At 46.9% G+C, this 13,554-nt stretch overlaps 1 protein-coding gene across 1 annotated transcript in view; it reads left to right on the forward strand.

Annotated features, from left to right (window-relative positions):
* The window catches only part of LOC115652307 (serine/threonine-protein kinase Nek5-like), a 42,106-nt gene that overhangs the window by 9,700 nt on the left and 18,852 nt on the right, over window positions 1–13,554 (forward strand). The window contains exons 8-11 of the mRNA XM_030564191.1: window positions 5,303–5,357; window positions 6,587–6,787; window positions 8,469–8,547; window positions 13,307–13,443. Coding sequence (XP_030420051.1) covers window positions 5,303–5,357; window positions 6,587–6,787; window positions 8,469–8,547; window positions 13,307–13,443 — 472 coding nt within the window. The remainder of the gene's footprint in view (window positions 1–5,302; window positions 5,358–6,586; window positions 6,788–8,468; window positions 8,548–13,306; window positions 13,444–13,554) is intronic.

Raw genomic sequence — 13,554 nt, forward strand, 5'->3', positions numbered from 1 at the left:
GTGGGAAGTATGACTTCAGACCAGAAGAGCCTTGATTCCAGATAGATACCTCAATTTCAAAGCTCTCAGAGGACTCCTCAGACTGCTCATCTCCCTTGCAGTCTCCTTGGCTGTCAGTCAGACAGAGATCGCCTACCCCTTCCCTGTGCAGGAATGTCCCTGCTTGTGGCATTGTACCCCGGTGACAGGGCTGCCATCTATGACAATAAGAGGGGAAGTCTAAGGTATTTAGTTATTACAATGCTGGATGTGATATAACTCTCTATGGATTCTAAACCTAACCAGCTCATTCAGCTCAGTCTGTATCCAGTGAACGAATCTCTCAGGGATCTGTACTACAGCTACAAGTACCACTGAAAATGAAGAGGCAGTTGTTAATATTTATACTGTCAGGCAGGCAAACATGATAGGCAAAAAGAACTACTGCAGGGAATGCTGAACATCTTTATTGCATCTCCAAAGTAATATTCTTCAAAGACTATTTTATGCTACTACAAGTGCAAACTGTTGACACTAGCCCATCAGTTCTACTCGTGGTCAGGGCACTTGAAGGTAATAAAGTAGTAGTATGATTGTAATGGTTGTTTATACTGCACCATCATCGTGCATGGTGTATAAATAATTTTTTTAAAAGGCCCCCGTTATGTACTTCAGAAACCAGAAAAATTAATTCTTCTTTGAGTGATTGCTCATGTGCATTCCACAGTAGGTGTGCACGTTCGCCACGTGCACTGATGCTGAAAGTTTTTCCCCTAGCCGAACCAGTAGGGGAGCACCCCTAGCGACCCCTGGAGTGGCACCTCTGTGGTGTGGTATAAGGGGCTCTGTGCGCTCCCCCCACCCTCAGTTCCTTCTTGCTGCCAGTAAAGGTGTGTTGGAACTGCTCTGCTCCAGCTTGGCTGCAGCTTCCCTCTTGAACTCTTGTTCATTCATAGTTAGTAGTACCTGTAGTTAAAGTAGTTTAGTTTCATGTTAGTTTAGTGCGCCCGGGTTGGGGCATGCCCCGTGCCCCAGGTTATAAGTTGTACGACACTTGCAGGCAGTCGATGCCAGTGCATGATCTGCACGTGGACTATTTACACTATCTGAGGGAAAACCAGCTCAGCGATTGCTGCAAGATTTGCAGATCCTTCAAGTCCAAAGGGACATTTGGCTCCGAGCCATTCTGATGGAGTTGGCGTTGACCCTGACTCCAGTGCACTGTTCCGAGTCGGCACCGAGTACCACGGCATCGGTGCTCAGTGATCCTTCAGTGCCTTCTACCGGCCGGCACTGCTCCCCGTCTGCAGGGCACGCCAAAAAGTCTAAGAAGAGGTCTTCTTCACCAAGACACCAGAGCAAGACCGGGTGAGAGACTAGACCCACGTTGGGCAGTTCTTGATTCCCGCTGGCCTCCAGGCCTCTGACTCAGGTTGAGCAAAGCAGCCCGGTCCACTCTGTGCTGACCTCCGCAGACGTCCGGGTGCCCTTCACGCCCTGCAAGCAGCCCGGGACATTATGTCTCTGCTGGTACCAGGGGCACCACCACTGTTGGCTCCCTGGTCCAGAGGCATGCCACCGCTTGGATCTCCGCAATCGCTGCCTGGTCGGTACCGTTCGCAGTCTAGGGAATGTTCCCGATGCTGTTCGCCACTCAGCGACTGCCCCGTGCCGGTTCCCATCGACTCCCACCAGATTGTCTGTCTGGGTAACAACTGGAAGGGGTTCCAGGCCCCGCTCCACCTCGAGGGACCGTGGACCTCGCAAGGAGAGCATGCCCCGTTGAGACCAGGACAGACAGCACTAGAGGTCCTCGTCTCCAAGAGGCTATCATAGCCCATCGCAGTACGAGCATCAACTCTGTTCCCATTCTTAGTCTCGCTCCAGGACCCCACCATGCGACTGCTCCCGTAGTCCCAGGTGTCGATTGCTGGCACCTCCCCGTTGCAGAGCCCTTCATGGAGCAGCTGCTACTGGTGGTACTCCCACTCCTGCATGCCGGGATCACAGTCTCATGGTCCGCACCGTTCCTGATGCCACCGCTCCTCCCAGTCCCAGGACAGTGGCAAGTTGTACGCCAGCCCGGCCTGCCTTCATAGTCGTCAGTTGATGGGACAGGCTAGTCAGGCTGAGCAGCCTGCTCCACCGGTGCCACAGCAGGTGAAGTGCCACTGGGCTCCTTGGCCGGCACCGTGATACCAATGGCCCCGTGACCCCCGAAACAGCCCGGTGATGGCTTGCTCGGTGGCCGGGACCTCGGAGAGACCATCGGCCTCCCTATCTTAGCCTCCCAGGAAGGAGTTGGTGGGGTGTTCATCTCTGGTTCTGTGCCCGGAGGGCGACCAAGTGGTGGGACCTCCGGCACTGGTAGGTACTCAGAGTACCGCATCCCCATCCTCATCCTCCCCTGATGAGGCAGTTATGGCCCCTCCTCCACCTGTTCCGCAGGAGGACTCTAAGGCCCACCAGAAACTGTTGAAAGGGGTGGCATCAAGCCTCAACTTCAAGCCAAGATGGTAGAGGAACCCTCGGATTCTCTCTTCAACATCTTCTTGGGCTTGGCACCGGGCAGGGTGGCCCTCCCACTCCATGAAGGGGTGGCAAAGCTTTAAAACGCCTTGTGGAAAACCCTGGCTTCCTTGCCCCCCATCTCTAAGAGGGAGGAATGGAAGTACTTTGTGCCTGTCAAGGGGTATGAATACCTGTACACCCACCCTGCCCCCAATTCCCTGGTGGTCAAATCGGTCAACCACAGGGAGAGGTAGGGTGAACCGGCCCCTACTCAGAAAAATAAAGACTCAAGGAGGCTGGACTTATTCGGGGGAGAGGTTTATTCATCCTCAAGTTTCCAGTTAAGGGTGGCAAACCACCAAGCCCTCCTGGGGAGGTATGAGTTTATTTGTGACAAGAAGGAGTTCAAAGCTCTGGTGGAGGAGGGTACAGCGGCTGCCAGGGCGACCCTTCAGGCAGCGTCAGATGCCGCAGATACACCTGCACGGTCTATGGCCTCCGCAGTGTCCATGAGGAGGGCATCGTGGCTCCTGCTGTCTGGCTGTCCAGAGAGGCGCAGAAGTCCTTGCAGGACCTTCCATTCGATGGCAAGGCCCCGTTTGTGGAACAGATAGATGTGAAATTGCACGGCCTGAAAGATTCCTGCACAAGGCTTAAGACCCTGCCGGGACCAAGTTTAAGCCGCAGCACACTCCCACCCAAGCCAGACAACCCGGCCTCAAATGTTTTACATCAACAGGCAGGGCGGGGCTCGCTCCTCTGCTAGGAAGCCCTCAGATTGTGGGACTTCTGTATAGCCCACGATATTTGCCTACAAGCCCACCACTTACCTCGCACCTGGAACTCGCGGGCAGATCACCTGAGCCGAGATTTCTCCTTTCAGCATGAGTGGTCACTACACCCAGAGATGGTGCCCAGGATTTTCCAACTGTGGGGCACTCCCCAAGTGGACCTGTTCGCGACACATCAGAACCACCGGTGTCCCCGCTTCTGCTTCAGGGAGGGGTTGGACGCAGGCGCCATCTCCGATGCCTTCCTCCTGTGCTGGTTGGGCCAGCTTCTCTGTGCCTTCCCCGCCATTCCCGCTGATCGGCAAGGTCTTGGAGAAGATAAAAACTGAGAGGGCCTGGGTGCTCCTGATTTGCCCCGGCACGGCCCAGGCGACAGTGGTACAGGACTCTCAGGAGCCTGGCGGTCGCCGCCATGTGGCCGTTATCATCCTGCCTGTACTTGTTCTCCCAGGACCAGTGCTGCCTCCTCCACCTCAACCTAGTGGCATTCCACCTTATAATGTGGCTGCTCAGTGGTTAGGCCGGGAGGAACAGACATGCTCGGAAGGGGTTCAGTACATCCTCTTGGAAAGAAGATGGCTCTCCACATGTTGGGCCTATTTGACAAAGTGGTCTCAGTTTTCAGTGGGCAGCAGTTTGGGGTGTTTCGCCCGTGGCTGCTCCGATCCAGCTCATTTTAGACTACTTCCTTCATCTTAGAGCCCAGGTCCTAGTGCCCTCATCCGTCAAGGTGCACTTGGCAGCCATATTGGCCTTCCACCCACTGGTGCAGGGCCACATGGTATTCTCCCAATCTATGACTGGCCGATTCTTCAAGGGATTGGATTGTCTTTTCCTGTACGTTAGGCCCCCAGTCCCACAGTGGGACCTGAACTTGGTGCTGGCCTGGTTGACAGGTCCCCTGTTTGAGCCGCTAGCTACGTACTCCTGGTCACACCTCTTGCCCCCGTACATGGTGGTCCACAAGGATAAGGTCCAGCTCCGACCACATCCTTCGTTCCTCCCCACGGTGGTCTCTACCTACCACAGGGGTCAGGACATCTTCCTGCCGGTGCTTGGTTCCAAGCCCCATGCATCCAGTGAGGAGCGCCACCTCCAAATGCTGGATGTGAGACTAGCTCTGGCCTTTTACCTGAAGCAGATTAAGCCATTCAGGAAGTCCTCGCAGCTGTTCATTGCCTCAGCTGAACGCATGAGAGGTCAGCCAGTCTCTACTCAGCGGCTCTCCAACTGGATCACCTTGTGTATTCGTACCTGTTATGACCTGGCTGGAGTCCCCCCGCTGCCGATTCTGAGTGCGCACTCGACAAGGGCGCAGACCTCATTGGCCAGCTTTTTAGCCCATGTTCCCATTCAGGACATATGTAGGGCTGCCACGTGGTCTTCGGTTCAAACGTTCATCTCACGTTATGTGATCGTCTCCCAAACCAGGGAAGACGCCGGGTTCGTCAGGACTGTGCTCTGTCCCGAGAGTCTGTAAACTCCAACCCACCTCCAACAGATACAGCTTGGAATCATCTATTGTGGAATGCACATGAGCAATCACTTGAAGAAGAAAAGACAGTTACCTTTTCTGTAACTAGTGTTCTTTGAGATGTGTTGCACATGTCCATGACCCGCCCTCCTTCCCCACTGTTGGACTTGTCTGGCAAGAAGGAACTGAGGGTGGGGGGAGTGCAGCACCCCTTATACCACGCCACAGAGGCACCACTCCAAGGGTCACTAGGGCGCTCCCCTACCGGTACTGCTAGGGGAAAAACTTCTGGCACCTGTGCATGTGGCAAGCAAGCACACCTATTGTGAAATGGACACGAGCGACACATCTCGAAGAACACCAGTTACAGAAAAGGTAACTGTCTTTTCCAGGTTAGATTTGGCACCAATCTCTCTACAAATTATGGTATTAACAACTTTTGGTGAAGTATCTTCAAGTAGTTTGAATGCTGAGGTGAGCGGATTGTACTATACTTATGAAAATGTTAGAGGTGTTCTCCTGACTTTTGAATGGCTTTCATCCACAGAGATATTTGGTCTCTTGGCTGTGTCCTCTATGAGCTGTGCACTTTAAAGCATCCGGTAAGTATCTTCACAATCTGACTAATATCATATTATTTCAAAAAAAGATTGAACAAGGCAGAAAATTGTTGCAATGAGAATATTTCAAAGACAGCCTGTTGGAAGGAAACATTTGCAATTTAATGCAATTAGTATTAGAATATGCTCCTCAATTCTTTACTTTAATTTCTCACATGAAGTCTGTTCTGGGCATATTGAAACAAAGTGAAATGTACACACAGACACACACTGTGTTCTTCCACATAGCACTGCTAATTTTGTTCTAAGTGTGTTCACCTCCAACACACTTAGGCCAGATACACTTCTGAATCATTACTTTTTAGGTGAGAGCTGTCCTGGAGCTAGGAATTGGGAGGTGAAAGCTTCAGAAAATCCAGTGTGGACCAGTGACAAAGCCCTAGCCTTTAGGAAGGCGCTTGCATCTCAGCTAATTAGAATTAAATGGCAAAGTGGGAGACAGTGGAAGAAATCATTGTGTGCCTTTTATCCTAGAGGATCCCAAGGCATTTTACTAACTTTTGTGTATAAGAATCAACCAGCATTAAAATACATCTGTCTTTGGAATGGGACATGGCTATTGTTTAACAGTGCACAGCGACGCTGTATAAGTAACAGGAAATAAAGAAGAATATCTTGTCCAAATGAAACTGCAATGGGAATTTATGTATGAAGATATACTAAAGAAAGAATTAAAGCCAAACTTCAAACTTTGGTGCTTAAATATGGCTTTAGGTGCCTAACTTTAGATGCCCAAGTTTGAAAATATTGATCTAATTTATTGCAGATTTTGAAATCCAAATTCATGTTGAGTTCTTGGAAACATTTTCCAAACACTTTCATTTGATATGGAAGCATTTTAATGCCAGAAGAAACTAGACACAATGTATTACAGGAAGGAGCATTCCTTTGATTGGTGTTCCGCTCTTGAGCTTTGTGTGGAATAGAAAGTAAAGTATAGGCTGATCAGAGTGACTGGAGAGGACCAGCTTCGCGGAAGCAGCGGAAGTTAAGCTCCCACTCTGCTTATAAAATCATGTAGATGTCACACCGAGCAGTATTGATTGACGGGGCAGAAAGGCTGGCATGGAAACGGTACTGAGAAAAGTGCCAGGTACCCTCCCTTCTTGCTGCAGTGATCTTGCTTACTGATTTTAAATGGCAGTGTGCAGTCATTACCTCCTATATCAAGTGGCAGTAATTATTATTGATTGATATATTTTATTGTTCAGTTTGAAGGCAACAGTTTACACCAGCTGGTGCTGAACATCTGCAGAGGACATTTTATCCCAGTGTCTCCAAAGTATTCCTATGACCTGAGGATTTTAATTTCCCAGCTGTTTAAAATATCTCCAAGAGATCGACCATCTATCAATTCCATATTAAAAAAGCCCTTCTTGGAGAAGCGCATTACCAACTACTTGCCCCCTGAAGTGAGTTTCTTGTGTTGCTGCCAGAACTTTGACACATCCTTATTCTTTTTTTAATTAGTCTACAAGTTTGGTTGATAAAGGTAATAGTATTGACATAATATGCGTAGACTTCTGCAAGGCATTTGACTTGGTACCGCATGACATCTTGATTAAAAAACTACACATTAAGTGGATTAAAAGATGGCTAACTGGTAGGTTTCAAAATGTAATTATAAATGGGGAATCATCAGCAAATGGGTGTTTCTAGTGGGCTGAGTCCCATAGGGTTTGGTTCTTGGACCTATTAAACATTTTTATTAATGACTTGGAAGAAAACACAAAATCGTCATTGATAAAGTTTGCATATGACACAAAAATTGGGGGGTGTGGTAAAAAAAAAGCAGAGGACAGATCACTGATGCAGAGCAATCTTGCTCGCTGGTAAGCAGGACGCACAGTATGCATTTTAATATGGGTAAATGTAAATGTATACATCTAGGAACAAAGAAATAGCCTGTACTTACACCATGGGAAATTCTATCATGGGAAACAATGACCTTGAAAAAGATTTGGGGGTTATGATGGATAATCAGCTGAATACTGAGCTCCCAGTGCGATGCTGTGACCAAAAGGTCTAAGGCCATCATTGGAGGAAAATTGAATAGAAGTAGAGAGGTTATTTTACCTCTGTATTTGTTACTGTGCGACTTCTAATGGAATACTGTGCCCAGTTCTGGTGCCCACAGTTCAAGAAGGATGTTCATAAATTGGAGAGGGTTCAGAGAAGAGCCATGAGAATGATCAGAGGACTTGAAAACCTGCCTGATAGTGATATAGCTCCGATCAGAGGACTTGAAAACCTGCCTGATAGTGATATAGCTCCATGAGTCTATTTTGCTAAACAAAGAGAAGGTCAAGCGGTGATTGATTACAGTCTATAAGTATCTACATGGGAAACAAATATTTAATAATAGGTTCTTCAATCTAGCAGAGAAAGGTATAGCACAATTCAGTGGCTGGACATTGAAGCGAGACAAATTCTGATGGGAAATAAGGTGTAAATTTGTTAACAGCAGAGTAATTAACCGTTGGAACAGCTTACACAGGCTCATGGTGGATTCTCCATCACTGGCAATTTTTAAATTGATTGATTGTTTTTCTAAAAGATATTCTCTAGGATAGGAGTCCTCAACCTTTTTCTTGGAAATCCCCAGTCCCCCCGCCAACATGCTATAAAAACTCCACGGCCCACCTGTGCCACAACGACTGGTTTTCTGCATATAAAATCTAGGACTGGCATTAGGGTGTAGCAAGCAGGGCAACTGCCTGGGGCCCCCCGCCACAAGAGCCCCCTGTAAAGATAAGTTGCTCAGACTTCAGCTTCAACCCCAGGTATCGGGGCTCAGGGCCCTGAGCTTCAGCCCCATACGATGGGACTTTGGCTTTCTGCCTTGGGCCCCAGTGAGTCTAATGCTGGCCTTGCTTGGCAGCCCCCCTGAAACCTGCTTGTGGCCCCCCAGGGGGCCCTGGATCCCTGCTTGAGATCCACGGCTCTAGGAGTTATTCTGGGGAAGTTCTATGGCTTATACATACAGAAGATTGGAGTAGATGATCACAAATAGTACCTTCTGGCCTTGAAATCTATGAATCTATTAAACAAAATGCAGCACAGACTGTTGTAACAGATACTTTTTGCTTATAGGTAATACATGAAGAATTCAGTCACACTGTTATACATAAAAAAAGACCAGCAGCACAGCCTGTAGCCAAGCTGGTGCAGGGTAAGTCTTGTTTTATGACATAATAATAAAATACATACATTATTATAAATTAATGTTGGTTCTAATCTAATCTTAGTACTATCCAGAAGTGAAGATGCGTGATAAGGTTTGAGGACTTCATTAGCTCAGACACAGGTTTGATACAGGAGTGGGTGGGTGAGATTCTGTGGCCTGCATTGGGCAGGAGGTCAGACTAGATGATCATAAGGGTCCCTTCTGACCTTAAAGTCTATGATTCTATGATTCAATGATAATCGTTGTGGTGGACTTACCTTTTTCAGCAGTTTTTAATGTGACTTGCACATCAAGGGTTTGATTTAGCATTGCTAATGCAGGGGTGGAGAACTTCACTAGCAGAGACACTCCACCCTGGAGGGAGGACAAGCATTGTTTACACCACTGCCCTATCCAGATATTCCACCAGCGAAAGGCAACTTCCATTGAAATCCAGGTCGCCATAGAAGCTCAGCTGGTGGAAGCTGTCATGGGGATGTGCTGAACCTGTGGTTTAAAATAACTTTTGTGGTTAAACTTAATATAATTTACAAAACTGAGGGACTGCTATAACTTGCAGCTACCTGTAGTTCAAGGCCATTGTTGGAAGAAGTGTCCTTGCTTGGCTCTGCCAAGGTACCCCAATCCTATCCTGCAAAACATATGCTATTGCAGTGCTGCACTTTTCTGGGGCACAGACCACTATTTGTTTTACGTTACACAGTGATTTTGTCATATGAACAAATGCCCTTTAAGGAGCACTCCTTCCTCATCACCCACAAGAAAAGTCAATAATAATAATTATTTAAAAAACCAGACATATCTTTGGAGTATTAAGTGCACATGCCTAACTAACTGAACACGTACTCTTATTGCTGTAATCCTTGTTCTTCCTCAACTCATCCATTGCATCTATCATTAGATTTTAAGCTTATCTGGGCAGGGTCATTCTGTTGCTATGTATTGTGTAAAGCACTGAGCACACTTTTGGGTGCTGTAAAAATAAATAATAATCTCATTTGTACTTGTGGCACAAATAAAACATCTCAATAGTAACATGACAAGTACATTGTATTATTTTGTCAGCTGACAGCATTTTGCAAAATAACATAATATATTAGATCAAAATGTGAAAGACAACAATGTTGGATTTGTAACTGACGCCCACTGGTAAGTCAGGTATACGTACCCTATCTGCGTTCTTCAGTATATCACAAATACTCCACAATGTTACTTATAGAAGAACAAAGTTAGTTAAAACAAATTTGCAGACATAGATATTGGTTGGTTTCTTTTTTATTTGTTTTTTAACTTCTAGGAATTTTGGATAACATTTTCAGATGTTCCAGAGTGACTTAGGAGCCAAGTCCCATGTTCCAATGGGACTTAGGCACTGAGGAGCATACGTATCACTGACTTTCAATTAGATTGATGCTCCTTGGTGCCTATGTTATTTTTGGAAAATGGGACTTGGCTCCTAAGTCACAGAAGCATTTTTGAAAATTTTATCCATAAGCTTGGATGCTAGCTGCAATAAATCCCCTAGTCATGATACTCTTTGCAGTTGACAGTCCATACTTAGGACTATATTAACAGTCTGCTTCCTTCTCACAAAGGGCACCACCTCTCTTCATTAGTGTTGAGGTCTTTGCAATGGCACTGACTGCGAGACTCAAATTGGAGTGGCTTACAGTCCTCTTAATTTACCCGGGGCATGGATAAATTGAATTTCTCATTTTGCAGCTCTTTTTTCTTATGGTTCTGAAGAACTATGGTGAAGTGTTGTCTGATGGCTAGAGGACTTGACTGAGGGCCAGAGTTACAAAGGTATTTTGGGGTCTACAGGTGCAGCTAGGCATCTAGTGGGATTTACAGATGTGCCTATGCAGATTAGGGGGCTAACTGCATTGAAGTCTGGCCCTGGATCTCAAAACTACTACGTTCTATTCTTGAGTCCAGCACTGAATCTCTGTGTAACCTTGAACAAATCTCTCTGTGCTTCAGTTTACTTATCTGTAAAATGAGTGAAAGGATATCTACCTCACAAGAGTGTTCTGAATCTTAATTAATTAATGCTTTCAGAAAGCTTTGGACTCTTTGGATGTAAGGCATGAGGTGAGGTGTATAGTATTATTAATCTAGTTAAGGTGGCATATAAAGGCCTTGTTCACACTAGAAAGTTTTGTTGACAAAAGTGATATCGACACTCAAAAATCAGCATAATAGAAATTGGTCTGTCATGTTCACACTCACGCTCCCTCTATCGGCAGAGCGAATCCACACTTGGGGCACTATCATTGACAGTGTGAGCAGTGCACTGTGGGTATCTATCCCACAGTCCAGCTCGACAGCTTCTATCGCTAAGTGTTGTGGGAAGGTGGAGTGGATTGCGGCACATCTTGGGACCTGGCTCAATGTCCTGTGATACATTGCTTTTTGTCCCTTTTTGTCCCAGCATTCCATGGGCTTCTGGCTTTCTTTCACGTAATTTTTCAATGGCCCTTCTTTGCTGTGACCCTTGGAATCTTTGTGAGAAGGGATGGATCCTACACTGCTTTCCTATGCTCTGATAACTATCATTAAGACATCATGGATGGCAGTGCAGTTAATCGCAAAGTTCTTAACTGAAGAAGACTCCCAGTTGCCTGACATGCTGTGTGATATGGGTAGGAGCAACTTTAGATTGCTTTTGGCATTCACAGAACAGCTGTAGAGGGTGCACTGTCACTTTTGGCCTAGGGAAACAAGCACCGCATGGTGGGATTGTATCATGCAGGTGTGGGATGAATAGTAGTGGCTACAGAACTTTTGGATGCGGAAAACCACCTAATTGTGTGTGGAGCTCACTCCAGCACTGCGGCGCAAGGACACCAGAATAAGAGCTGCCCTATCAGTAGAGAAGTGTTGGCAATTTGTGTGTGGAAGCTGGCGACTTCAGATTGCTATCAGTCTGTCGCAAATCAATTTGGAGTCAGGAAGTCGACCGTTGGGGCTGCGTTAATGCAAGTGTGCAGGGTAATTAATCGCCTCCTGCTGCGAAGGACCGTGATTCTGGGAAATGTGCATTAAATAGTGGATGGCTTTGCAGGAATTAGTTTCCCTAACTGTGGAGAGGCAATAGATGGCACACATATTCCAATTTTGGCACCAGACCACATTGGATGGAGTACATCAGTAGGAAGGGGTACTTCTCCATTGTATTGCAGGTGCTTATGGATCACCGTGGGCGTTTCAGTGACATCAACACGGGGTGGTCCGGGAAGGTACATGATGCACACATCTTCAGGAGCATGGGCCTGTATAGAAAGCTACAAGCAGGGACTTTCTTTCCAGATGAGAAGATTACAGTGAGGGATGTTGAAATGCCCATAGTGATCCTGGGAGACCCAGCATACCTCTTACAGCTGTAGTTCATGAAACTATACAAGAGAAATCTGGACAGCAGTAAGGAGCGGGTCAACAACAGGCTCAGTAGGTGCTGGATGACTGTGGAATGTACCTTTGGCAGATTAAAGACGTGCTGGCGATGTCTTTATGGCAGGTTAGACCTTAATGAGGTTAATATTCCCATAGTCATAGCTGTGTGTTGTAAGTTGCATAATCTTTGTGAAGCTAAGCCTCCCACATTTCTGTGCCCTGAACCCACGTCTGTACTACACAGCCACTTGCCAGGCGTCTCCTCTCCTGCTTCTTGCTTACCGAAGAGCAACTGCTGAGACTGGCTAGACACTCTAGAGTGGTGAACAGTTCCTGGCTGGCTGCCCCACTGAGCAACCCTGCCAGGAGCTGCACATCTAACTTCATCAATTACTTCATCCTCTGGGTAAGGTCCTCTTTCCACCACCTCCAGGCCCACCGTAGTATCCAAGGGGCTCTTTGTGGTGGAGGTGGGGTCGCCATTGAGGATAGCATCCAGCTCCTTATAGAACTGGCAGGTCTTAGGTGCAGCACCAGAGCGACAGTTTGCCTCCCTTGCCTTATGGTACGCCTGCCGCAGCTTCTTTATCTTCACTCTGCACTGCAGCATGTCCCGATCACAGCCCTTTTCGCACAGTCCTCGAGCAATCTGCCCGTAGGTATCCAAATTCCTATGGCTCAAGCACAGCTGGGACTGCACAGCCTCCTCTCCCTATGTGCTGAGAAGATCATAGAATCATAGGACTGGAAGGGACCTTGAGAGGTCATCTAGTCTAGTCTCCTGTACTCATGGCAGGGCTAAGTATAAGATCCAGCAGCTTCACAGTGGTCTAAGCAGGAGAGTATTTCTTGTGATAACCTGCCATGGTCACCCGAGAAGATGTGATGAGACCTCTCCATGCTGAGCAAACAGGAAATGGAATTTCAAAAATTCCCGGGATTTCTAAGGGGTAGAGGTGGATGGTTGTTTACCTGGCTGCAGGGCAGTGGAGTTCAAACTGCATTGTGGAACATCTCCTGGAGGCCAAATAAGGCGATAAAATCAAGTGTGGTGTCTACACTGGTACTTTGTCGACAAAAGTTTTGAGCAAAAAGCCTTATGTCTCTTGTTGGTGTGGTTTTATTTTGTCGCCAAAACAGGGCATTTTTGCTGTCAAAAGTTGCATTGCTGTGTACACATTCACTGGTTTGTTGACAAAACTTTGTAGTGTAGACAAGGCCAAAGGGATATTTATTAGACTGTTCAGTGTGTATTAGACATATGCACTTTATTACAGTTATAATTATTGTGTAATAAGAACAGTAGGAATAATTAAGATTACAATTATATTTTTTATTGTTAAATAAGTTCCTAAACTTCAAAAAGTGAGAGTCCAGGACCATCGTCCTCCAAGATTCAGGATGGTGGCACCTGTCAAGAAACAGGAATTATTACAAAGTAATGAATGGAAACCTCCTTCAAGAGTCCAGCAGCCTATTGCCCAGGTATTGTGCCTACAAGACTTACAGAGCTTGAGGGACCAGCTCCGCAGGCAGCAGCCCAGAAGTAAGGGTGGCAATACCATACCATGCCATCCTTACTCTGTGCTGGTGCTG

This window comes from Gopherus evgoodei, chromosome 1 (assembly GCF_007399415.2).
Source record: "Gopherus evgoodei ecotype Sinaloan lineage chromosome 1, rGopEvg1_v1.p, whole genome shotgun sequence".
NCBI lineage: Eukaryota > Metazoa > Chordata > Testudines > Testudinidae > Gopherus > Gopherus evgoodei.